Raw genomic sequence first — 27,385 nt, forward strand, 5'->3', positions numbered from 1 at the left:
CATGAAGCAGGAATCAAAATCTGGTTGAAATGTACTTTCTTGCATGTACAAAATGTGATTACTGGTGTAGTAGTTCAAGTGGGTTGTCATTTCTGTGCATTCACACCATGTTTTATCAAAGGGGAATTCCACCAATTTTTGCAAAATTTATACATGAACAAAGTCATGGATATTGGTAAGGTTAACTGTCAAGAAAATGACCAACTCAGATTTCTTTACAGTGGCAGTGGTGGTGATAAGAATGAGGAGCGATAACACCTCCAGCACAGATAAAACCCTTTGACTTGCTAATGTTATAAGTGAACATATAAGTATCTTTGGACTTTTTATATGTAATGTTGACAACAGTATAACAGTGGTAAAAAAATCCTTGAGGACTATTTTGCCTGCATGTGCCCCTCCATCATGAAGAGAATTTTAAAAATAGATTTTAGGTGAAAACCTTATCTCAAAACTATTATTAACCAGTGTCTCGGGCATCAGGCAACATATCTGTCACTATATGAGTTAGCTTTAAAAGGCAGTAACACTTCAGATGTCTGGTTTCTACCACCACTATTATGCGCAAGTCTGAATCTACGTTTCTCTAGAACAAAGCGTTTAACATCAAACAACTCTGAATGTATTTGTTCACATCTAAACCATTTAATTATGCACACAATTTGAAATATTGTCAGAATTCCTTTTGAAATCTGTCTCACATTCAACACTGAATTTAAATAGGAAATAAAGCATGTTTGAAGTACTTGAGCATGTTTAGAAATGTGCTGCTCTCTCTCTCTCTCTCTCTCTCTCTCTCTCTCTCTGTGCTGTATGTTCTGTGATGTAAAGCAGGCCAGGCCGCTGTTGCTGTGGAGGCTCAGTAACGGGACTTGCGACACATGTCACAGCGGCAGGCCTGCGCTGTCAAGATCTCAATGTCGTCATGGTGACGGCCTCGAGGGCATTCCACACGAACTTTGACCTGAGGGAAGACAGGGCATATCCAATATCAGTCATTTATAGATAAATGTATTAATGGGTTTTGTGCCTGCATGTTTACGTTCACACTACTGTTCAATTGGTGGAAATCAGTGATTTAAATACTAATTTAAATAATAAGGTATTACTGAGGTGATAACAAAAGTATTGTAAATCCACTGCATTACACCACATTAAGTTACGTTATACTATTTATTAGAGATACTGTGATTTGACAAATCTCAAATGTTGCCTGTATCCAATATGCACATACAAACATAGAAACTGGGACTATGTGTATCTGGATTACTATTATAGAGCAATGTGACATTGACCTGTATAGTATTACAAAAGCAGTAAAATGATTCAAATGCAAGTACAGTAACCCAGCTTCCCTGTCTAAACATTCTCATCTTGTGAAATACACTAAACAATATCAAATGTTTAGTGTAAAGTTTAAATTTAGTTTAAATTTAAACCTTGGTCTGATGGCAATACATTTTTTTCATTACAACATAATGATTATTAATTAGGAATTACATGTAGAACAAAGGAAACTCGTTGTTACTGACTGAGTATTAAGTTAAGTGAGGAATTGAAGTCCAGAGCCACTGGCAGTTCCATCAGGTTTAAAAGGAAACAATTATCTGCTGATATCAATATCAGTCTAATAAGCAAACACATTGTCACTGCTTACTGTGTTCATATTATATGTATTTTAAATACAAATAAATGCTTACTGCTCAATTAAACAGCTTTAAAAACTTTCCCAGCGGCTTAAAATGTTTGCACAGTACTGTGTATAATATCTAAGTGATTCCAGACTTTTCAAGCTGTATTAGTAGTGCACTCTGTGTTTGCATGTTTATATGTAGCTACAGTGCATGGTCCTATGAAGTGAGTGTCGTCTCCGCTGTGTGTCGTTACCTTGGCCACCTTGCTGATGGTGCAGCAGCGAGAGGCAGAAGTGATGTTGTGTGTGAAGTTGGAGGCCAGCAGGACAGAGTAGCGTGAGGGGAAAGCACTGGACTCACAGTAGCCTACACAAGCATAAACCACATGGGCTCCTCGACAGGTTCCCCGCCGGTCACTTCGGATGGTCACGTTAAATGCTAGGAGAGAGAGAGAGAGAGAGAGAGAGAGAAAGGAGTATTTTAAAAGAACATGGTTGTGACACTAACACCATCTCTCTGACCTCGGCTCTGTGCATGTATATATACTCACGATAAAGGTGGCAGCCTGGGCTCAGCCCTTCAGAGCTCCAGCTAAATGGTATCAACAGCATCAGCAGCAGTATGGGCAGCAAGAGCACAAGCATGTCAGGGGTCACTTGTTTAGCCATGGAGTCAGTGGCCTGGGCATGTGAAAAAATGAGATGTTGGCATATGTTGGCAACTGAATTCCGAGGTGTCCAGTTCCGGGACTTGTTTGGTGATTTTCTGCAGTGTTTGGGCAAAGAAATCACCAAGCTGGGCTAAACTCAGGCCCAACACACAACAAAATAAAAAAACAGGCTTTGACTGAAAATACGTCTGCATTTAAAAAACAATGCATTTTAAGTTGAGGTAGCAAAGTTGGTATATGCTAATTCTCCTGTGTATGACTGAACAGAAAATGTGGGACAACTGCAATTATGTTAATATGTTTTTTAAAATGGAATACCAGAGCCGGACACCTCTCTTTTAATGTATTGCATTGGTTTAGTCACTCGCTGTATCAGTTACATGTGAACAGTAGACCTTTGAGTCTCTCACATCTGGGGCTTTCCTGTCCTATGCAGTGAACGTTATGATCATTTCAACAACAATAATAAAAAAAGACTGAGACCTTCTGACAATCTCCCCAGTCCCCCCTCTCCTATCCAACTGATCCTTACATGTACATCCCTTTATAATTTGACAAGATTTCTATGGGCAAACACAATTGCAGCTCTTCATATGCTGAACATTTGAAGTGAAATCCCCTTCCTTATGTCAACATTTTTGAGATTGCTGACAAAGCGGCCTTTATTCTCTTGTCAGGTGGTGACTGTTTCTTATTTCTACGCCTATTTTCACCATATACACGCCTGTCCACGTCCTAAGGCTGTATAATAGGAAATATGCCCTCATTTGAATCAAACTAACAAGATACACTAACGTGAAGTTCTTGCACATGATGACACTGGCCATAACATTAACATTAAACCAAGCCAAGAGATGTATTAGTGATTTTGACCACAGTTTAGGGGTGTTATACAGCATGATGTAAATGACCTTGAGTGGCATATTGCTTTTATGAAAAATGGCAACATATGATGAAGACACAAATGTTAAATGAATAATTTATTATTAATAATGCCACAATAAACAAATGTTCCACCAAGGAAAGCAGCTCTCCATCTGGAGTTGCCAAGCAACATACAAGTCAAAGATTATTCTATGAGCAGTACAATAGCGTGTAATAACTTAGTGCAGTTGGGGCACAATTCATTTACATTGCTAAGTAGCTCATAACTGTGTTTTTGCTCATTCTCTGTCCTCCACATCGTTTGCGGATTGTTCAATAATCTTTACGTACTTTGTTAAGTCATTTTTTCCCTGAGATGAATCTTTCCCTCTCAGTGAAAGCCGCCCTGACCTAGTCTTGCTCTTTCCAGCTCTGCCGTTATGAGAGCTGTGCTGTGATTATCATCTTGGGACTGTATTATAGGGGGGCGACAAATTGCACTGTCAATTAGGTGGGAGGAAACTCTGCCACTTTCCCCCTTCAAATGGTACCAGGGTTTCCATGCAGTGAACTGTTGCTTAGAGTTTGTTTTCATTAGTCATTCCAGCTTTTTATCTTGTTGGCGCCAACTCATACTTTCATTAAGTTAAGGACTAATATAAAATATTCTTTATCAGTAAGAGAATACTAAATGAACAATCCTGAACGTCATGTTAGACCTTAACAAACTTAACCATAAAACATTATTTGGTTTTCAATTCATTTTTGGCATTAGTGACTTCTGTTACGTTTAATAGTAGATTAGCTCCTTAAGCTCCAGGCTCATTGTTGAGTAATTAATCTTTTGACTTCTTATTCAGTAGCTTTTATTCAGTAACCACTAAGGGTTATCCAGGAACTACTATACATTACTCAGTATCCACTGTGAATTATTGAGGAACTACTATAAATGACTAAGTAACTGTTATTGATTATTAATTTATTCAGTAACTACTATAAACTCTCCATAATACAACAGTTAGTCCCAGCCATGCAAGCGGATTGGTTGAGAGGCGTTCTACCCGTGCTGATATTTCACCATAACATCACAGGTTTCTCACATTGTATCACTCCACTAAGGCGCCGTTGCTAAGTACCCAGTTTGACAGCTGTAGTAGATGCTCAAGCCATTTGAAAGTTTTTACTTCTTACTTTGTGCACAAACAGAAGACGTATACTTTTAAGATCACATTTGACCGACAGTTCCCAAACTGTCATTACCGCTGAGCAGCTTTTCAGCAGCTGTGACAGAAAACCTAAACCTGAACCCAGACATGAAACAATACTATTCAGCAAACGTGTAGTCTGATCTTCAGAGTCTGACCAAAACAGACTGAGCCATGAAACTGACGCAATAAAAAACAAAAAAAGCTGCTTAGTGGAGATGACAGTTCGGGAATTTAGTGTAAGGAGCTGGAGAACGAACTGGCTGTGCAGCGAGTGGGTGGAGCTCGTTACTGTGACGTTGCAGAGCTGCTTGTTAAGCAACTATAATTTGGCGGAAGGAGGTGAACATTAAAACATATTAAACGCCGCGTTCACGGCCCAGTTTATTAACTTCTTACTTTATTTATTTAACTGTTGTATAAAAGCAATAGAACACTCGGGGATGTGTGTTTCATTAGCTACTATGAGACTAATATAAATTGATGTAATTATAAGAGTGAGGAATTAAAATGTGAACCCATATGCAAATCCTTGTGGTTTAGGGTGCTGATGTAAGTGATGTGAGTTTGGGACCTGTATATATTATTACAGTTCCGCTTAGCAAAGATATTTAGATCTACACATCTCTAACAATGCACTATATCTGAAAGCTAAGAATGATGCTTTTCTATCAATTTCTTGTGGCACATTTTGTATTGGAAATTGCATCTTTTCTAATCACAGTTTTACATCTTAATTAGAGCAACACTGACCTTCCAAAAGGTAATTCTAATCAGCAGGAATTGCATCAAGTCATCAACACTGAAACTGCCGCACTACAAACGTTTTAGAATAAACTGAACAGGATTTAAATCATACAAACCAGTTTTCTAACATGACATAAAAGGAGGGATCATAAGATACAAATTCAAAGCAATGATCAACATATAGTTGCTAAAAAGGAAAAACTGCGACCATTCATGTGCAAAAAATGGAACTTTAAAAGCAAACTATAATAACGTAATGCATTTATTTTTACAATAAAAATGGGTTCAAGTAAGGCATAGATTTGAGATTACCTGTAGGCGTGGATCTATCCAGGTGTGTAAAGACAGGTCAAACAAGTGTGCTGACTCTAAGAGCTCTGTCTCTTTCTCTCTCTCACTACTATAAGTAGTGCAGGTAGAAGTTATCCTCCAGTATCCCACCTAGTTACGCCCACATACTATCCTTTCTCAGATCTGTGTATGAGACCCCTCCTTTATTCAATAGACTTCAGTGTCTTCTACTGCACCACATCTCTTTTTTCCCCCCTTACTTAATTGCTTTTTCTTGTTTTCTCCCTTTTGTGACCCAGCAGCGTTGAAGTGTGGGTGGTGGAGAAGGACAGAGGAAATCTACAAATGAAATGCCATTTGTTAGCATGTCTAAAAGAATGAAAATATGAATAATCAACATTTACATGTTTCAATAAACCCACCTCAGCATCCCACCTACATGCACTGTTTTAAACGTCTATGTGTCTCTGTGTGTACAAGTGTGTGTGTATGAACACAACATTGAAAAGATTTTTGTGTGTTTTTCAAGGTCAGATCCTTTGATGGCCCTGGGCATTGGAGTTGGTGGGGAGTGATGCCCTATCCACACAAATTCTGAAAACATAACACTCCCCCTATAACTCCCACATACACCACTTATCCATTGATGACTACCTGAAACCTTGCAACACTTTCAGAAGAAGGTCTAGTGGCCCTTTGCATCAACACATTTTTAGTGGTGCATTTGGATTTTACTTGACGACATGAGAAGCCAAGTGCAAACACCCGCAGGACACACTGATCTGATTATGAAGAGCACATTCAGAAGTCGTCAGACACAGAGAAGAGTAAAGTTTTTTTTTTTTTTTTAATCCGTACATGAAAAATTTCTGAGGCAGGAATTATCCCCAAACCAAATGTCTTCTTGCACTCTGGGGTGATAAAAGTGTCCAAAGCAAGCTTGGAGGAAAACTGCGTTTCTCAGCTAAGGCCTTATCAAGCCAGGTTTGCCAATAAGAGTGCATAAGCTCGCATTGAAGATCATTAATGTCAAAATGCACATTAAAGGAAAATGTCAAAACGGCTGTTTGTGCCTGTGTTTTATCCACATAGACATCACCTTCACATCAATTTAAGGCATGCATATGACGATGCTTGTTGTATGACAAAGGATGGATTATTAGACAGAGACTGATTAGTCTGGTATGCAAATAGATGTAATGCAGGGTGCAGAGCTCCGGTCCTGGAGATCCAGTGTGCAGCACAGTTTGGAGATTTATCTGCTCAAGCACAACTGTTTCAGCTCATCTGTTGACAGCCAGGTTTAGCGAGGGTGTATGGATAGGGGAACTACAAAACTGCGCTGAACAGCTGCCCTCCAGGGCTGGAGCTGTGCAGCCCTGATTTAAAGAAAACTCAAAGTTAACTGTAAAAAGATAATTAAAAGAAATTTAAACGTGAACTTTTTTGAAGCAACCTTTCAGCGCCCCTGCCCAGTCACCCAACTCACTCATATAGATCCAGTCATGTACTGTGTTAAACGTTATTTACCATAAGAACTAGATTTTCATTCTTTCTCTATATATTTTTGACCATACTTTTTCTATCTATTCTTTTCTCTACCTACTTGTTTTTTGCATAATGGTCTTACATAATTTTTTAGACATGGCTATAAACACTTCAGATCTAAGATTTTTTTTTTTTTTAGATCTAATGTCTGTGTCTGGGTTTGTGTTTTGACAAACAAGTAGAACTGTACTTGTGTACCGCATCTGGTCTCATGTGTATCTTATTGTAAGGCAAAGTGTCTGTTTTTATAAAATGTATCTAATATAGGAAGAATTGCTAACTACTGGCTTTATTATGAACTTTTTTCTTGTTTTATTCTTTTTGGGGGGACAAAGACTTCCATTATACTTGCCATGTAGCTCCAGTGCAAAACTAAAGACAAACTTTAGACACCAAACATGTCTTGGCTGATAGACTAAGGGATAAGCTGTGTAAGCTATTCCTTTCAAGTTCTGCACATATTACACATGCTGTGTAACAGTACTGATAGGTTGTTACACAAAACCCTCACTAATAACACCCTGAATACCCTCACTACAATAGCAGAGTCACGCACAAAAATGCAATTAAAACCCACCATTACCTAACATGCACAACTTATGAAGTCATTTGGAAAAAAAGGGCGACATCATTTTTGCCCACCTGCCTCTCAAGATAACCTCACATAAGCGAAGGGTCCTGAGGGCGGTGTCACTCGACAAAACAAAACCAAAAAAATCTCAAACAAGCAAACCAAACTTGTCTGAATGAACCACAGCATTTCTGCATGTTTAAAAGCTGAACAAATTCATCATATATCTAGCAGAGACCCTGATCAGTATCCAGCTTACTAGAAAACTGAACTACTAAAATACTGAAGAAAATTTTAGTAAAATATTGAACACTGATCATTATCCAATTTACTAAAATACTAAACAATGTGATGTTGAGCAAATCCTGCATTGTTATCCTACAGTTATGCCTTCACCAGAACAAGCCTGAGTTCATTAAAAATAAGCAACTGTCAACTTTAGAGGACCAGCCTCTTTTCCAAGATTAAAGTGGACCTCACTCACGGGGCAAAAGAGCAACATTTTGAACGATAGTGCATTATGTTAGAGAAGGGAAAACGGTTGTCATACTCTCCTTTGTCGTCATGGCACCAGTAATACCGGCTTAAAGTGTAAGCGGACGTATTAATAATATCTTTTTTCATGCTCTTGTGTTTCCAGGTTACGGGGCTTCAAAACCATGTGAAAATAAAAAACAGAAGAGGCAAAACGTGGCCCCAGGGAATTGAGTCATGTAACTAAAATTAGCACACTTTGAGAAGTTAATCTAATTGTTCTATATTGTTGCCAGTAATGATCTTTGGAGAAGGCAGTTGTCAGGTAAACGCATGAATAGTAAGAATGGGCAGAGGCAGGGGGAACGAGTGCACAAGGCCTAAGTGCACTTAGTACAGCCGATGAGTTCACCTCGTTCAGAGCGGCCCATCAAAAACAAGATGGTGAAGGGCAAAGCCTGGCTTACTGAGGAAGTGACAGGAAACAAGTAGAGCTTCCACCTGATGTTTATTGAAAAATAGCCTATATATGTGAAAGAAATGTGAAACAAACAGGTGCCAATTTACCGCAGTAACACAGCTCATAAAATGGTAAGCCTGTTATAACAGCTTTAAAATTCCAAAAGAAGCAGGTATGTCACACGGAAAAAAAAGGACACACAGTCCCCATTTGAGGAAATTTATATTCAAGTAATCACGCTAAACTGCATATATGCAGAAAAGGGCATTCAAATCTTACATTTTTAAAGTCACGGTTGGGACGTAATGTAAATGAGATATTTCACATTTTTTAACATTCATTTTAACATAATTTTTTTAAAAACATTAACTAAATTTCACATGAAAACAATGATAAACTTTGCAGCTTTCATTTCATAGTCTCATTATATCTCCTGCCAAAGATCACGGAGAAGGGAAACATTGCATTTCTGGAAAAAACAACCAATTCATAAGCATAAATAAAAGGATTTAACTTGCTATCATTTGAAAACAACACTTCAGAAAGGCAATTTTACTCAATACAACACAGCAGTGGTTTGAGCAAGTGGTTAAGCCATTTGTATCATGCCACTGCAAATGTATACAGTGAGGATAGTGAGATAAAAGCTTGCAGGCCTACAAATTTCTCACCTGGCAAGTCTGCTGAGCAGCCCAGGCTGCTCTCTTACTGTAGGTTTAGAGTCAGACATCTCAGGGGCTTCCTGCTCCACTGCTCCAAAGAGATTTTTTAAAGAATTACATTACGGGTAAATCAATAGCAGGGCAGTCAAGCTCACTCAAATTCAATTTTTTGATTCAAGTTTTCCTTCTTAATGAACTGGTAATGATTAGTTGGCAATCTGCACCATGACAATGCATATGCCCTATTCTCATACTAGTCTCTCTAACAGTAAGAAACAGAGCCAGAGAAGCCCATTTTAGTAGATAACTCAAAGATTTCACACAACAAGTGGAAATCATGAAGGTGAGGTAGCTAAAGTTCTCAGGGACAACATTATTTAACACTCAAATCGCCGTCAGTACAACTGGTTCAAGAATATGCAACTGGAAAGTTCATGTAAACACAACTAATTGTCCCCATGAACACCATGCCCACAGTGAAGTGAGGTGGGAGCGCCATGATATGAGGCTGCTTCTCCGCAAACGGCACTGGGGTATGACATACCATCGAAGGAAACACGAATTCAGTGATGTACTGGGACATGTTGGAGAATTTAATCTCATCAGCTTAGAAAGAAGAGAAAGTGCTTAAATGGCTTAGCCCTCCAACAGAGGGACCCATCTAACCCTGGAGAACCCCAGAAAGTTTGACAAGAGAAATGGGCCAAAATGCAATGCTGCAAAAATGGTTTTGTAATAAAGTACTAATGCTTAGGCCTGTCACAATTATTATATAATTGTCTAATTGCAATTATATAAGATGATCACAACTGTTTAAGGTGACTGCAGTTTTTATCCAAAGTAATTAGATTTCACAATCATATTATTCTGCAACAAGCAGAATGTAAACTGGGCGTGTTGGGTTGAGGAAAATAAACGTAAATACAAGTTCCCAAAAAAGTTGGGAAGGTGTGCAAAATATAAATAAAAACAGAATGCAATGATGAGCAAATCATTTAACACCTCCACTATATTCAAATTTACTAACATCATTATCTTTGGGCTAAATTTGACCCAAGCAATTTAAACCTCCAGAAAATCGTTATATACTCTGTATTTCATATATTTAATACACTTTTACACTTTTGAATGGCTGTGACCTTAAGGCCTTCAGCTAGCTCTGCATGGGCTCAGGAACACTTCCAGAAACCAGTGCCAGTGAAAACTGGTGTTCCTGCATCCACAGATGCAAAGAACAAACCACATATAAACAGGATCCAGAAATGCTGCCGCCTTCTCTGGGCCTCAGCTAATTTAAGATGGACTGAGGCAAGGTGGAAAAGTGCTCTGTGGTCTGATGAATCACCTGAAATTCTTTTTGAAAATCATGGACTCCACGTCCTCTGGGCTAGGAGAAGAAACATCTGGTGTACCTGCGCACAGTTCAAAAGCCAGCATCTGTGGCTGTACTGATGAACTGTTGAGCAGCTGAAAGCCTGTATTAAGCAAGAATGTAAAAACATTTTATTTTCAAAACTACAGCAATTGGTCTCCTCAGTTCCTAAAGTTCAGTCCTAAAGCTCAGAAAGTGTTGTTAATAGAAGAGGTGATGCAACACAGTGGTAAACTTGCCCTCGTCCCATTCTTTTTGGAATGTGTTGCTGGTATCAAATTCAAAATGGGCATATATTTTTCAAAAACCAACAAAAAATCTCAGTTTCAACATATATGTTGTCTTTGTACTATTTTCAATTAAATGTAATTTTTTAATTATTTGCACATAATTGTATTCTGTGTTTATTTACATTTTGCACAGCATCTCAACTGTTTTGTATGCAGGATTGTAAAAGAAAGCAGTAAATGCATTTATTGATACAATCATGGAATTTCTAAAGTGATGCTCTAACATCTTTACAGGTAATGTTTGTTAATTTTTTAGCTCAGTAGCTATTATTCTTATGGCATGCTGGCAGAATGAGTGTAGTTTAGCTTGATTTTACAAATGATTCTGTGTTACATGTGTTTAAGTAAATATATCCAGGAACAAAGATGGCAAATTATTACTACATCTACTTTTAACAGCTAAATACAATGATAAAAAAACAAATTAACTCCTTAATTGCAATTATTTACATTAGAATGAATTATCAGCAAAAATTTCTTGATGATTACAGCTCTACCAATGTTATTAGCTTGTGGGCTCTGAATTTTTTTTTTGGGAACATATCCTTGTGCTCAAGAATACATACTTTTTTAAACGTATTTATAGGTGAGAAAACGTGTGTAAATTTCAAACGGACATATGCACTGAAAGTATAAAGAGTCCTTTCCTCTCACTGCATACACTTTTTATGCTACACTGTGTTCTTATATTTTGTGTTACATATTTCTTATACTGTATATTTAAAATAATTTTTAAAGTGTTTTACTTTTCCTTGTACTTGCAGAGCATCTTTTTCTCATAAAGTAGGGCTGCCCAAAGTGGGACTTTCAGGCTAAAGATGTGAGGACATTTAATTTGGCTTATTGTTTGCCTAAACCCCCAACCACCCCAGCCAATGGGAGAACACATTTTTTCACATCTTATTAATTGCTGTTATTTTTCTTTCAGAAATCACTTTTAGTAACATAGTGCTGTAAAAACAGTGATTACTCATAACACCTTACATTTATTGTTAACTGCAATGCAGGTCTATCACATATATAGCTTTTACAAGCTAACAGAGTGTAACATGTCTTGGTACATGGACAAGAGAATATTTAGAGACCTAAAAATATGTCTCCTGAATGTAAAACTGATAACTCAATGTATTGTCAGAATAATCTGTCTCACTTTATTTGGACAGTCCCTTATAGATTATTTACAGATTGTTAACAAACTATTTGGTAAAACTAAATTGATTCTCAATGTTATGGTTAGGATTACAATTAGGTTTTTGGTGCAGGTTAAGATTAGCGTTGCGAATGGCAAGTTAAGGGCAAAGTAAGTATCTATATGGCAAAAAACATCTACACGTAGGCTTATCCAAATATAGTGTTACCTCATAATCTGTAGATTACTTGATTACTAATATAACTCATAGTGACAGCCATAGTTTATCCATGTATACATAGCAGAAATGACTAAAAACAATAAGGCAACAAAGTTAAAGTGATATTTGTGGTGAGTGCATGATTCATTCTCAATTGCTGGGTTCTTGGCACCTGGAACAGGCTGGGAAGGCACCTCTGAATCAGCATGTAACTGTGAGAGAAAGAGAGTGTGATTGTGTGTGACAGAGAGAGAAATAGAGAAAACAACAGAGATGATGGATGTATTGGCTCTTAAATCTATCACTGTTTAAATAAAACCAAAATGTGGCCGCTCTTTTATTTTTATCAGTTTCTATAATTAACTTAATGGAGCTAGTTATGCCACCTGAGTGGGCTAATGTGTCAGATTGTTTGCCCTACGGGGGCAATAAAGAATGTTTAAGCACCCAGACAGATAAGGTTTGTGTATGAATGATAGACAGAACACCTCATACACACCTCTTTGCCACAAACCATCCCTTCTCCACCATCAGCCAGGTAAGGGGGCTCTCTGGGAGAGAAGGAGGGAAACAGAGAAATCTATTTGTTCTCTTTGAGTTGACACATTCAATTCTTGTTCCCATTTCCAGCACATTTAACATGAAAACACAAAGTCTGTTTGAGGCATGTCTGCAAGCTCATCAGCCTAAAGCCACACAGATCACCTGAATAAGACTGTCTATTTTAGTGCTGGCAGGAAGGTGGATTGTGTAAACTGTTTTACTGATGTCTTCACCAGAACAAGCCTAAGGCTAAGCTTCCCTCAGTGCTTCTAGAGAAGACCACGTTTTCAGATCAGCACTCTTAGAAGCTTTCAAAAAACCGTTCTTTGGAGTGTTGCCATAGAAGAGCCACTTTTGTCTACCTAAAAAACCTTTCAATTTTCATTAAAGAAGCATTTTCATAAAAAAAGACTGCAAATTGGATTGTGAATAAGATTCACAAGGCTCATGTGATGTGCCTTTTTAAATAATATTTAAATGGTCTCTACATAATGTAAAGGGTATATACCATTGACTGATATAACTTCATAGAACCCTAAGTTTGTGCAAAAATCCATTCTGTGTAACATTTATTTAGAGATGTCTACACAATATGACAATTCATAGGAACGTCATTGTGCTAAATTACACCATCATGACCTTTTTTGAGCATATTGCGGATATCACCAGTACTTCTGGAACAACTGCATGCTTCATCAGAAAGAGAGCACAATTAGTCCTGATTAAATGGATTTTGTGCAATGAAGCATATGAAATGCTGGCCTAAAACACATTGTTTTTCATAGGCTTGAATGTGCCACTGCTCTTTTGCTAGGGCTTTCAAATCTGTTCACAAACAAAACTGAAATATCGTGGCAAGTATCATATGCTGCGAAAATGTCTTCAGATATTGGGTTGTTTTATTTTTGCCAAATCACCCACCCCTAATCTATATTAGCTAAAGATTTTCCCTAGAATTGCACATTTAAGCAAAGGCCCATTTAGCTTCCTTTATTTGAAGAGTGAAGGTGACGTGGGTTTTCCCTTGCCCCACCGCAAAATAGATATAAATGCAAATTAGCTGCATTTGTCAAAGCTGTCTTTGCTCATATGTGATGGGAGGTTTTCATAACAACAAAATGATTATGTTCAGTTTGCTGGCTGAGTGACGGTTTGATTGAGATGGCGCCCTGTGTTCAGCCTCCTCCACTGGACTATTTCATAACTACAGCCTCACATCTGATCACTGCAGCAAATGTGACAGATTAGACTAGTGACAAAGCAAATGCTCATACAAACATCACCTCGAGCTCTATCTGCCTACTGACTTCCCACACTGAAGTCTGTTTTCTTAACATCAAGTGATTAAAGTGAGTTATGTTTAGAGTTATGGTTACGCTTGAATGCATTTTCAGTATTATCGATGTATTTTCAGTAGAAATACTCTCTGAGGAATATTAACGGTGCTGAAATACTTCTGTCACTATGACATGCTATACAGACACGACAGAGATCCACAGTAAATCAGCATTACATCACAAAGAACTTGCTTCCAGATGCATAACGTTGGTATCGCTTTATTATCGAGTTATTTAACCAAACAGTTATTTAACCTTTCAGTGATCTTAAAATGAAATATCGAAATATTTTGATTTGTGTACCTGTAAATAGTCAAAATATGACAAACTAGATATTCCTAATGTTGTTATTATTGATATTGGTAAGCCTCTGTGCCACTAAAGCTGTTTCTAGTTGGCCATTAATTTAATTTTTTAAACTATTAAACTGCATATGACTACTCAGTGATTAATCTTAAATAAATATTCAAGCGTAATTCAGTCTAATCTCTACCTACTACATCTGTAAAATCATTATGACACCAGCAACAACTCATTAGTTTTTGATAGAGGTCTGTTTGGAGCCAATGAGTTTTAAATACACTGTTAGAAATAAAGGCTTTGTGCAGGTATATTTCTTATTCATCAAGGTACAAACAATGTAAATTTTCCTTCAAAGGTTTAACAGTGGTTTTAAGGTCCAAGTACACCTTGCATAGTTTTTTCCAGGGGAAAAGTATGTATTTGTACTTTTTCATAACCTAATGTTTTAAAACAGAACTGAGATGTGGTGTGTGGAGTCAATACAACTTAGACAATATTATTTCAATGGATTATTGTATAATTATGTTCCCTGATTAAAGGTACTGAGATGTAGCCTTGAGGGTACCACCCCAGTGACAGTTTCATACTTTTATTTCTCGGCAAAATGATTGTCTCTGATAACAAACAGTATGATGAAAATAAGGAAAAAAGGTTAAGTTACATCAAGATCAATAATTGAATAACAAGTGTGTTAGTATGCAACAATATGTATGTTATGCACTTATAAGAAAGGATTTCAGTGTCTGCCAAGTTAAAAGTGTTGTGCAATCACTTTGCCTCACTGCATTTAATACTAGTCATAGCAGCTCTATAGGCTTTTGAAATCTGAAAAACAGGAAAAGCTCAAAACGTGGGAGGAAAAAGAGAACAAGAGACCAATTAGTGGAGTTATGCATGTCCTCTTTGTCAAGTACAGTGTAAAAAGTAAAAAAATTACTCCATGGGGCAAGAAGCAATTAAACTAGCTTTATGTAGTTTTACTTACATTGAAAGAATCATTCATTCAAAGTATTTAATTAGATCGAATAAAACTAGCCAATTTACTTGTTACCACATGAAGTAATTTTTTGCACTTTTACAGTGTAAGTTACAGAGAAATATAGACAATGAACTGTCAATTTAACAGCTTTTTCAATAAGATAACCCTATAAAATGTAAATTCACATTTCTGTGTGGCCAAAGAAAGATGGATAAACTGTATGAGCCCTCTGAAAATATGCTAAGGAAAGTATGCTAAGGTGATGGAGAAAACAGTATGAGAGGAATGACAAAGACAGAGTCACATTCACATTTTCAAAACCTACTGGAAATATGCAGGACGGTGTGATTCTGCCATGTTGTGATAGTTGACCTGGCTCAGAGCACCCTCTTGTGCCTGTTCTGTTGTCCTGTACTTGGGTTCACTTAGTGGGATTGGAGGAAAATGTGGACTGTCCAGTATAGACTCTCTATCCTGTATAAATTAAAAATAGTCATTTAATACAAGTACAAATCATTTCTCACAGAATGTGCATCAGAAGAACAGAAAAACTCATACATTTCACTTCTGCTAAAACATTGCAAATGTTAGTTGTTACAGGAACACTGACCAATTTCACAACTGAGATTAAAGCTCAGATTTGTGAGCATTAATGTCAGTATTTTAAGAGATGACTGTCTTACCTAAGTATATTTCAGACTAGGGCTACAAAATTATGAATAGAGGCAGGCAATATGATGACACACTATTTCCAAAAGTATTCGCTCATCTACTTTCACACGCAAATGAACTTGAGTGACATCCCATTCTTAATCCACAGGTTTTAATATGATGTCGGCCCACCCTTTGCAGCTATAACAGCTTCAACTCTTCTGGGAAGGCTTTCCACAAGGTTAGGAGTGTGTTCATGGGAATTTTTGACCGTTCTTCAAGAAGCGCATTTGTGAGGTCAGAGGTTGGATGAGAAGGCCTGGCTCACAGTCTCCGCTCTAATTCATCCCAAAGGTGTTCTATCGGGTTGAGGTCAGGACTCTGTGCAGGCCTCTGTCTTCCACAATAAACTCGCTCATCCATGTCTTTATGGACCTTGATTTGTGCACTGCTGCGCAGTCATGTTGGCACAGGAATGGGCCGTCCCCGAACTGTTCCCACAAAGTTGGGAGCATGAAACTGTCCAAAATCTCTTGGTCTGCTGAAGCATTAAGAGTTGCTTTCACAGGAACTAAGGGGCCGAGTCCAACTCCTGAAAAACAACCCCACACAATAATCCCCCCTCCACCAAACTTTACACCTGGCACAATGCAGTAAGACAAGTACCGTTCTCCTGGCAACCGCCAAACCCAGACTCGTCCATCGGATTGCCAGATGGAGAAGTGTGATTCTTCATTCCAGAGAACATGTATCCACTGCTCTAGAGTCTACTGGAGGCGCTTTACACCACTGCATTTGACACTTTGCATTGCGTTTGGTGATATAAGCCTTGGATGCAGATGCTCAGCCATGGAACCCCATTCCATGAAGCTCTCTATGCTGTACATGAGCTAGTCTGAAGGCCACATGACGTTTGGAGGTCTGTAGTGCTTGACTCTGCAGAAAGTTGGCGATCTCTGTGTACTATGCGCCTCAGCATCTGCTGAGCCCACCCTGTCATTTTTGTGGCTGTCGTTCCCAATCGCTTCCACTTTGTTATAATACACTGACAATTGACTGTGGAATATTTAGTAGTGAGGAAGTTTCACGACTGGACTTGTTACACAGGTGCCGTCCTATCACAGTACCACGCTGGAATTCACTGAGCTCCTAAGAGCGACCCATTCTTTCATAAATGTTTGTAGAAGCAGTCTGCAGGCCTAGGTGCTTTGTTTTATACACCTGTGGCCATAGAAGTGATTGGAACACGTGAATTAAATGATTTGGATGGGCGAATTAATACTTTTGGAAATATAGTGTATTTGATCACTGCTGTGATAAATCATATCACAAAATCTGTTTTGAGCATTTTGTGGATATTGTCTGTACTTAAAGAACACCAACTGAGTGTTTCATTATAAAGACAGCATAATTAACCCTGTTTAAGTAGTGCAGCATAATATGTGAAAATTAAACGTTTTTTAAATTTAGTGCTGGTGCTTTGTTGTCTGGTCCAACATTTCAAACCTCAGAAAAACAACATGCAAATTAATTAAATGCCTAATAAATCATGTCTTCTGTTTTCGCTGCGTGCTGAATAATTTTGCTTGTCAGAATAACGCAGGCCAGTATTTTACCATGACTCACAAATGTACTTTAATATGTTACAAGGTGTCTTGCAGTTGCAATATGTAGCAATATCGTACTAGTATTTCAACCCTATTTCATAGTTGTTGCATTTGTAAATAATGTATAAATAAGTCTGCAAATGGATATTACAGGTCAGTGATGTAGAGTTGTCTCTATTTAGTTCTCTCTCTAAGATGCAAAACTGTCGTCATGCTGTGAAGTTAAACTCTATAAATCACGCAGAGGAAGAGTGAGTCATTGTGTATTATCTCTCACACAGTTAGTGTGGACTATACTGAGGTTGTGCAGATGATGCAACTGCTTGGGTGTAAGGGTTTGTTTACAAATGTGTAATTGGTTCCTGAGCTCTCAGGAAGACAAGTAGCTTAAAAGCTGAGAGGAGGTTGGACCAACAGTAAAGGTTCCTTATGTCTTTGGCGTAAGATGCACGCTAGGCGATGAAAGGTACTCACTGGAGGGATCCGTTCATTTGCGTGATTCGCTGGAAGACAAGAACAGATGCAAAACCTAATTAACACCCATCACTGCACTATTTAAACACATGCAAGCTACTGGGTGTTGCTCACCTGTGTGCTGAGGGACTGGCTCAGTTGTCTCCACATAAAGTGTGAGGAGGAAAGGGTAAGCCGAAAGCTTCATGTCTCCCTTCTTGAACCTCAACTCTGACACACGCTCCCACCTACTCTTATCTGTAATTGAAGCACTGCAGATAAGAGAGCAACAAAGTCTGAGCAATGTCTTCTAAAACTGGGCTGTGGTGGTCCCTACTTTTAAACTTTCCACTTTTTAGGAGCAGCCCTTTTAGTACCACAGCACTTAAACTGTGAAACACTCAATCCTTAATCCTTCGATTTGGCTCCTTCTTTCACACTTCCAAGTCATTCATTCTAATACTTTCACTCTTCTTCCCTCTAATTTTACCACTCCCCTCCATTATTGTTATACACAGTCTATGATAAAGTAAACTTACTTTTATTCCTCGGTTTCCTTGTTTCTCATCATTTTTCACCTCTTCTGCTTAGTATGTTACTATGTTATCTTTGAAATATTTTTGTACATTGATATTGACCTGCGTCTTTGAGAATAAGAAGGTGCTATGTGAATTAAACTTATTATTAATATTATCCCCAGTATAGGGATACAAGTATCCAGGTCAAATATCTTTAAAAAAAACATACAAGGGAAGATGTTGAAATGCTGGGTGGTAAATGGCTGAAGATTGTCCAGGTTCATAAGCACAGCTCGAACAGCATTCTGTAAGACAATGGAGAGTTTAATATACAGCTAGTACAGTACATTAACCTCAGTTTGTTTAATCTGTGTTACCTCCAGCTCGTCACTGACAAACTCACTATCCAACATCTCTTCTTCACAACTATGAAAAAACAAAAGGAAGTGAGCGTTAACTGAACTATTAACTTAGAATTGGACTAAAACGTAAACTTAATGCTGGTTTTATGGATAAAGTCCTAAGGCATTGTGTTGGACTATGAAGAATTTTCAGTAATAATAATAATTCACATGATGGTGTACACACTCTCCATCTGTATGGACCAAAGCCAGTAAAATATGTAAATATCTAGGACGTAGAACATACTGTCCCATGATGCAATAACTCTCTTACAGATATACTGTTATCTACATTTCCCAAATGCATCACTTTGATGATCAATATTAACAAAAGCTGCTAATCTTGCCTGATTTTGCTTCCACTCCTTATCTTAAATTTGTAAATCTGCTGGCCAACCTGAAAGAACCTGGTTTCAGGCACAGGGAATGAAAAGGCCTGAACTGGCATATTCCTCTTCAAGGCAATGACCTGCTGTGCAGAAAGAGACTGAAAATACTGACAGTGTACATTTTAGCTGGCCCAGTAGCCCAAACTGTCTCAGATATGAGCTCTAAATACACATTAAGGTACTTTTTCAGTCAGTCACAGTCCTGCCTTAGCCCACGGCTAACCAAGCAAAGTCCATCATACATCCGCGCTGACTGGAATGCAGCGGTCACTGTCCAGAGCTAACCGCGGTCACACTGAGACATTTGTGTCGTGTTTGAAAATTACATAAATAAAATAACATTTAAAGCTTAGCGATTAATATCTACCATTAAACGTGAAGTACCTCAATTTCAGACCTGAACTTTATTTAGTACTAACCAGGTAGAGCAGCTAACTTAGCAATCACCCCCTCAACTACTGGACATCCCGCCTCTCGCTTCTTTCCCCCACCTGATTGGTCTATCTTTCAACCAATCAGCTGCAGATCTGCTGCAGTCTCTATGGTGATGAGCACCAGAGTTCCACCCACATCATCACATGACTAAGGTAGGACTACACGTGACTGTCGGCGGGGAACTGAACTAGAGTTTTTAGTGTAACGTTATTTATTTAAACGCTACTGTTTAATTAAATGATACGAAAAGCATCGTTATACGGAGGACGTACTTGCAGGACGCACCCGCAATCGTATAAAAATCGTAAAAAAGTCATCCGATTTAGTTATCTGGACAGCCTGTAGGTTGAATTAGCATGTAGCTGTTGTGGAAATGGTATTACTGAAATAAGAAGCTATCCATGAGGTGATCTTTGTGTTTTAGAGCAGGAAAGACGCTACAGCACGCTGGGTAGAGGGGTAGTGGTACTCCAGGACCAGGACTGAGAAGATCTGCTCCAAAATAACTGAAGTAGTTAGCTAAACTACAGTAGCCATGTTTTAATTCAACCTGCAGAGCGTTCAATAATAACCGACGTTAACTCATGTACCATATCTGTCGTCCGTAGACTGTATGTACAGTCTGTGCTGTCATTTAATGATTAGCTGCATCGTCAGTTGTGATGGGACATCTAAAACGTCTGCCACAGTGGTGCTAACGTTAGTGGATCTCTAGCGCTCCTGTAGGCAGCACAGATGGAAAGAGTCGTCAGGACTATCAGGACTCGGATTGAGAAGCAATGTTCTGGAGCAGTTAATATATTAGAGGCTTTGTAGAAGCTGTTTTTTCAGTTCACAGTTTCTTCCTGAAAATAATGCAAATTTAACTCTTACGTGTAAAAACTGAATTTGTGACAGTTCGAGTTTCACTAGGCAGAAATCAGTTAAAGCATGTATTAATAAGAAGTTCAGCATGGCATGTGTGGAGTTTGCATGTTCTCCCCGTGTCTGCGTGGGTTTCCTCCGGGTTCTCCAGTTTCCTCCCACAGTCCAAAGACATGCAGTCAGGCCAAATGGACATGCTAAATTGCCCCTAGGTGTGAGTGTGTGAGTGACTGTCTGTGTCTGTCTGTCTGCCCTGCGATGGACTGGCGACCTGTCCAGGGTGTATCCTGCCTTCCGTCCGAAGACCGCTGGGATAGGCTCCAGCACACCACCACCCCCGCCGCGCCCCCCGACCCTGAGGGAGAAGCGGCTTAGGAAATGGATGGATGGATGGATGGATGTTAAAATTTGATTCATACTAGTAAAATTCGCTCTTTCTATTTGATGAATTGGGAAAAGCTATGAATTCTTATTGAGAACTGAAGTTGTACATGCTAAAAATCTAAATCCAGTTTTGTTTAGTTTATTGGTGAATTTCAGATAGTAAAACTGGATTAAAAGATAAAATGATAAAAGTTAAAGATGAAAACTTTATTCCATGGATTTCGTAACAGTCTTTTGCAGTGGAGTACTTTATATTTCTCAAAACTAAATTCTGTCATCATTCTGTTCTCAGGTGCCTCAATTCCCAATGACTGACCACAGTTCCTTTGTCCTACTCAATACCGGGGCTCATATGCCACTGTTAGGCTTGGGCACATACCGTCTGCGTGGTCCTGAGGACACCTACCAGGCTGTGGATGCTGCCTTAACAGCAGGTTACCGAGCCTTTGATACAGCAGCAGTCTACCGCAATGAAGCAGACCTTGGCCAGGCCCTTCACACCTTGTTGCCCAAACATGGGCTTTCACGAGCAGATGTGTTCATAACCAGCAAACTGAGTCCAAAAGACCAGGGTGCCAAAGCCAGAGATGGCTGTCTGAGGAGCCTGGAGCAGCTGGGGCTGGACTATATTGACCTGTATCTTATTCACTGGCCTGGTACTCAGGGTGTAGCTGTGGGGGATAAGCGAAACCCTAAGAACCGTTCTCAGAGCTGGGCAACCTTGGAGGACTTCCACATGGAGGGAAAGTTCAAGGCCATCGGAGTCTCAAATTACACTGTGAAGCACATGCAGGAGCTCCTGAAGGCCTGCAGAGTCGTCCCGGCTGTTCTACAGGTGGAGTTTCACCCGAGGTACGCTCAGAAGGAGCTTAGGGCTTTGTGTGAGGAGAGTGGGGTTTGTTTCCAAGCGTACTCCTCGCTGGGCACCGGGGTACTCCTCACTGACCCTGTTGTTCAGGAGGTAGCAGAAAGATGTGGCAGAACTCCAGCTCAGGTGCTTCTGAGGTGGGCTTTGCAGCAGAATGTGCCTGTGCTGCCAAAATCTGCCAAGCCTGACCGGGTGCAGGACAATGTCCGTTTGTTTGACTTTGAGCTCAGTGACAGCAACATGGCAAGGCTTTCTTCTCTGGACTGTGGGGAAAAGTTCTGCTGGGACCCCTCACTGGTGATTTAGAACATCTACTGGCTGCTCTTCAGTGCCAAAACCCTGGATGATACCTCTGACATGTGACTTTCAGATTGCTTTATCAAAAAATAGTTAATCATTTTTAATGTTTGAGAGATTAAAATGATCTGCCTTCTGAAGGGGAAATCAAAAGAATTTTGAAGAGGATAATTTTAATAATTTAAGATGTTTTTTCCTAATGCTTAAGTATAGTTTAAGATAATGGCACAGTGAGGTCAATACAGTAAAAGTTAATCTATAGAGTAAAGATAAACATGTAGAACTAGTTTCACAGACCCATATTAAGCCAAATTCTAGCCTAAAATAAATACCCAATAGTGAGTAACCATTAACACTGCAATTTACTTCAGAACAAGGCTGAACTCATGTCTGGGAAACTGGATTGATGTATTATGACATTTTTATCTTTGTGTGTAACATGTACAGATATGACTGGTAACCTTTGCTCTCACTGCAATGTTCATGATCTCAGTTGTCTTATGCCTCAATGTTTGTATGAAAGATCACATATGCCAATATGAATGTGGACCCCCGCCCCCGTTCAATATCTATAAACAAATTTCTGGGTGCTTGTTGGTGTGAAAGACTGGCCGAAAGAAAACAGGCACTTTCACTTCTTTAGATAAAGTTTTTTTAATTTTTAGAATGTAGTGGTAATAATAATAATAAAAGGCATTTGATATTTACATTTTCAAGTAATACCAGTGATGATAGTAAGGCTCTTTTTTCCACTTGTTTTTAGCAACATCACAGAAAGAGCCATTTTATAGCTCACAGATAGTGGAAAAGATTAAACGAGCACAAAAATGTACAAAGTCCTTTTTAGAACTCTGTAAACAACCTAGAAATAAAGTATAATGATAGTCAAAAAAAAAAAAAATCAATAAATCAAAAATGTTCATGCACAACACAATATACACAACAGGAATCTTCACACTGATGTTCATTTGTTAAAAATAATTCCATTAAAATGGACAATAAAAGGTAAATAGCGCTTGAATGGCTATGTCCACAATAATGTGTTTTGATTCTATTAGGCTATCTGAAACATTTCTTAATAATACTGCCATGAAAATGGCAGTGAATGACATTGTCTAATGCTTCTAACAGATCATTCGTACAAAGTGGTTTGCATAATTTTTCCACAGGAAGAGAGACCCTGGAAGGGTCATCGTCTGCATTCTCTCAGACACGGCATATGCTGGTCATAGGAAGACAACTTCTGAATGGTTTGATTGGTCAGGGGTTCTAATATCCATTTACTTAAGGCGAAGGTTTTAAACTAGCCAGTCAAGACAGAACATCAGTCCTTCACATCTGTCCACTGGCTCTCAGTCCATTTTCTCTTTTCCTGTATATACTACTTCTTCTTTCAGCTGCTCCCTTTAGGGGTCGCCACAGCGGATGAGCTGCCTCCATCTTGCCCGATAAACTACCTCCTCCTTTTACACCAATCTCTTTTCCTGTACATATACTACTACAAAAACAACACCATCCTTCAGTCCTGTAATCCATTGTTCGTTCACTCTGCCGGACGGGTGTCTGGAGCTGTTAGACTGCTGCTGGCCTCAGAGTCTGACTCTTTGTGGCTCCATAAGAAGGTGAACCAGCTGGGGGAAGCGTGCATCTGACGGGCTGCACCTGCACTCCTCACTCTCTTCATCTGATAAATGATTATTTTAAAGATGAGATGAATAGATCAGCCAAAAACTGCTTACTAACACATACTGCTAATGCAGCCATCAATGAATGTAAGGTAGCTTTAGTATAGTTTGCTTTCATTAACTAGCAACATTAGCTTTTTCAACTGAAATCATGTGCTTTAAGGATGAATGGATAAACAACCTGTGCATATGTCAAATTAAAAGCAAAGCAATTTGTGCAGAGTTGTACACTTCCATGTGAAACTAAACGATTTGGGGAAAATATATTGTGATTTTCTGACCAATATTGTGACTTATTTATACTGAGATTATTTATGCTTTGGCCAAGTCCATCAGCACATCCATTTTTTTCTGGACAGAGGCTTGTACGCTGAATGTAGTGCACCAGATTGCCTAGTAGTTGTGGCAGTGTTGAGGTGTACACCGCACATGGGTGTTTGGTTGCTTCTGATTCGTCTACAGGTAGTTGAAGAGATCTGTGTCAGATGGATTCAAACTTAAATTCCCTGCCTAAGAGAACATTGTTGATCATGTAGGCTGTGGATAAAATTGCAACTCTTTCAAATTTCATTTGATATAAAAACAATCGGCGTTACTATGTACCAAGAAAGGACACCAGTGCTCTGCCTTTATGATTCTTCAAAACTGGAAAATGTTTGATTCTCACAGCTGCCCGGCTCTATCACGACATTTCTGTGTTCTTGTGTTCTAGCTAGCAATTCTCACCCCTTTGTCCAGCAAGGTGTCGAACTCGTCACTCATCTTCCTCAGCTGTCTGCCATATTTCTTTGCTGCCCACAGAGCAGGGGGAGCCGAGCGACAGCGACGGCGGAAAGAGTCTCCATCTGCAGCTCCATCTCCATGTCTCACAGCCCCAGATTCCTGAAGGGCATCCTCATTCATAGAGTGATTCCTCTGCCTTGACTCTATTACAACCAAAAAAACACAATAATACAAGTTTTATATGTTGTTTAATTACGTCTCACTCATAACTCACTGTAACTTCAAGTGCAGATTGCAACCTTTTAATCACTACCACATTTATTTAGAGGAAAATTTGATAAAAGGTTCCCATTCCCATCTTATCATCAAAACAGACAAAAGTCAAAGGTAGTCTTTAACCTGCCAATACAGAATACAAGTAATTTGTTATGTAATAAATTACATAATTGCATCTGATTAAAATATGAATCAAATGTATAGCAATTTAAATAACTTGATTTTTCTAAAAGCTAATATGTTGCTTATGTTGATATTCTCCACTTGTAATTTTCTGAATATAAGGCAAAAAGTTTCCTAAGTCACTAAAGGTAGACAAATTGTTTGTTCAGTACCTATCCACAGGTGAGTCGTTATTTACAAAAATAGATCATTTGTTTTTCACTGGGGGCTGTACCGCTTTGTGTGGGTGCAGCCTGGATACAGAGTAGATGACGCCCTGCACACTTCCCATGAGCTCTAGCGTAGACACTGACTCACCTCTGAATCTCTCTGGAACAAGTGGGTGCTGCCCAGACTGTGACAGCTCAGCTCTCTTACTGGCTTCTGGCTGGTCTGCGTCTCCTAGATCTTCAGATGTGTCTGAGTCGTCCGATAATGTGAACATATGAGCCATTGTGAAACCTAGAAAAATAAATCAGTGTTTCAACACAAGTAACAGTAATCCTTAGTAATCCTGACCAAAACCTTTAATAGACTCTTTGCTTGACATATTCATCCTCCTCACCAATTTGTTACAAGCCTAGTTCAGTGCTAAATTAGCTAATGGCTGATCTACAGTCAGCAACAGATGTGAAATAAGTAATCTCCTCTTCACTGAAGGTGATGGGTATCATGAGTAAACAGGAAACGAAAAGCATATACAACGAGAACTGTGGAGATATATTGGAATGGAAATGAATTGAACAAGTATTTTATGCCATTTTAATGCACAATTCATCACATTTGAACATGCTGCCTTTTCCTAAAAAAATGATGGTTCTGCTATAACAGTGACATTATTTAACTGAACAGTTGTGAAAGCAGTCTTATGTGTACTGTTTATTGTCAGGCAGTATAAAGTGGTATAGTGCTCTCACATCAGTTGAGAATGATAAAGACTTTGTCTTTAAGTCAGTGCTACAGGGCAAGACAAACGTTTATTTAGGTTAAAATGAAAAAGTCACCTCTATCCTCACAACCAAGTTATTGAGCCAAATACTTCAGGAGTTCACAGATGCAGCGATGAGGCCATTTCATTCAGCTGCCATGGTTTGAAGAGTGATGAGCTGCAGAAATGATCTACAGCTCTCAGCCTTTCAGCTCTTTCTGCATACTAACTTAGTCTCGACTTAAAAGGAACCGTTTACAGATCCATGAAACAGACAGCAGTAGTAGCAATCAGAGGCCATCAGCTTTTAGATACGAACACCTCACAGCCATCCCAGTTAATGTCTGCTGGTTGCTGTTCGTTGTGGTGCGCAAACCTGAAGAGTCAAATCACTCAGTGAGTCTGAGTCGGTTTCACCCTGTAGCAGCTCATCGGCGTATATATTTTATTGATGACATTAACCACACTGACCTGTAAACACTCTACTGCTTATCAGACGTATGAAATATGAACCAGCTTCGCTAACCTAGCTATCTGGCGTTAGCAACTTCCGCTTAAACAACCGCCTAAATAGCTTAGTTTCAGTGAGAAAGCTAAAGTAATTATGATAATGATGCTGCAACGCAAGCAGACAGGAACAGTTAAACTTGAGCAGCTAAAGGCAGTAATCTAATGTTTCTATACAGAATCTGAGCCGACGACCGGTCTCGCTGGACGGAACCGCCCAGCAGCTAACTATAAACAAAGCTAGTTGAAAGTTACCTCGCAAGCTAACCAGCTAGCTCGCTTAGCCTCGCTACTTTAAGTTCTCGGTCTCGCTGACTCGAAGTTATCTTTATCCTGCACTGTACCGTCAGCTTGCACCGGTTTTAAGAGTGAGTGGACTATTCAGCCAAGTATCATGTCTCTCACCGACTTAGGACGACTGACAGTCCGGAGCCGAGTCGCAGATCCGCGTCCTTCGACACTAACGTTACACTTTGTGTGTCTTCGGGTTTCTGTGGCTTCTCACCAATCACGGCGTCTGAGCAGTCAAGACCTTTAAAGGAGAACTATGTGCTATGTGTCAGAATACGGCGTAATTAAACATTTAATATGATGTGAACGAAGGCATTCAGAGTGTGCTGTGAAATGTGCCCATCCAGAGAACCGTAACGAGTGAGAACTGTTCACAGTGGTGGTGAGAGGAACCAGACGTCCTAAACATTTATGACCGCCAGGACCTGCTACGTCACACTCATTACACGGAATGGAGTACATTTCCTGATTCCTGAGACATTTTTATGATGGTCTGAGATAAGATTTTGTCCTAAAACGCATTTTTAAATATTTCCATGACAGAGAGGCACATGCAGAGTGTTGTAAGATAAACCAGTCCTAAAGAAACCTATTTTACCATTAATAACATTACACATGAAAAACCAGAAAACACTAATGTGAACGTT

At 39.1% G+C, this 27,385-nt stretch overlaps 3 protein-coding genes across 5 annotated transcripts; 1 reads left to right on the forward strand and 2 right to left on the reverse strand.

Annotated features, from left to right (window-relative positions):
• Nucleotides 1-758: 758 nt before the first annotated feature.
• On the reverse strand, nucleotides 759-19,784 carry LOC108434596. Its single transcript, XM_037534783.1, has 10 exons — nucleotides 19,738-19,784; nucleotides 18,906-18,954; nucleotides 18,758-18,833; nucleotides 18,146-18,268; nucleotides 18,032-18,060; nucleotides 15,625-15,773; nucleotides 12,637-12,688; nucleotides 2,185-2,314; nucleotides 1,888-2,072; nucleotides 759-964 (listed from the first exon to the last, which is right to left on the reverse strand). The coding sequence occupies exons 2-10, from the start codon at nucleotides 18,939-18,941 to the stop codon at nucleotides 860-862; spliced, it is 885 nt and encodes a 294-aa protein (XP_037390680.1). The 5' UTR covers nucleotides 18,942-18,954; nucleotides 19,738-19,784; the 3' UTR covers nucleotides 759-859.
• A 151-nt stretch (nucleotides 19,785-19,935) lies between these two features.
• On the forward strand, nucleotides 19,936-23,176 carry zgc:101765 (uncharacterized protein LOC450036 homolog). 3 transcript variants are annotated; one of them, XM_037534780.1, is made up of 2 exons: nucleotides 19,936-19,954; nucleotides 21,294-23,176. In XM_037534780.1, the coding sequence occupies exon 2, from the start codon at nucleotides 21,309-21,311 to the stop codon at nucleotides 22,173-22,175; it is 867 nt and encodes a 288-aa protein (XP_037390677.1). In that variant the 5' UTR covers nucleotides 19,936-19,954; nucleotides 21,294-21,308; the 3' UTR covers nucleotides 22,176-23,176. The 3 variants fall into 3 exon arrangements, with proteins under 3 accessions (XP_037390677.1, XP_037390676.1, XP_017565407.1); XM_037534779.1 differs by having other exon boundaries at nucleotides 19,949-20,057; XM_017709918.2 differs by lacking the exon at nucleotides 19,936-19,954 and adding an exon at nucleotides 20,904-21,038.
• A 28-nt stretch (nucleotides 23,177-23,204) lies between these two features.
• badb (BCL2 associated agonist of cell death b) lies at nucleotides 23,205-27,128 on the reverse strand. Its single transcript, XM_017709919.2, has 4 exons — nucleotides 26,853-27,128; nucleotides 25,331-25,474; nucleotides 24,578-24,777; nucleotides 23,205-23,850 (listed from the first exon to the last, which is right to left on the reverse strand). Exons 2-4 carry the CDS (start codon nucleotides 25,464-25,466, stop codon nucleotides 23,710-23,712), a joined length of 477 nt encoding a protein of 158 aa, XP_017565408.1. The 5' UTR covers nucleotides 25,467-25,474; nucleotides 26,853-27,128; the 3' UTR covers nucleotides 23,205-23,709.
• Nucleotides 27,129-27,385: the final 257 nt, after the last annotated feature.

Source organism: Pygocentrus nattereri, chromosome 2, assembly GCF_015220715.1.
Source record: "Pygocentrus nattereri isolate fPygNat1 chromosome 2, fPygNat1.pri, whole genome shotgun sequence".
Classification (NCBI taxonomy): domain Eukaryota; kingdom Metazoa; phylum Chordata; class Actinopteri; order Characiformes; family Serrasalmidae; genus Pygocentrus; species Pygocentrus nattereri.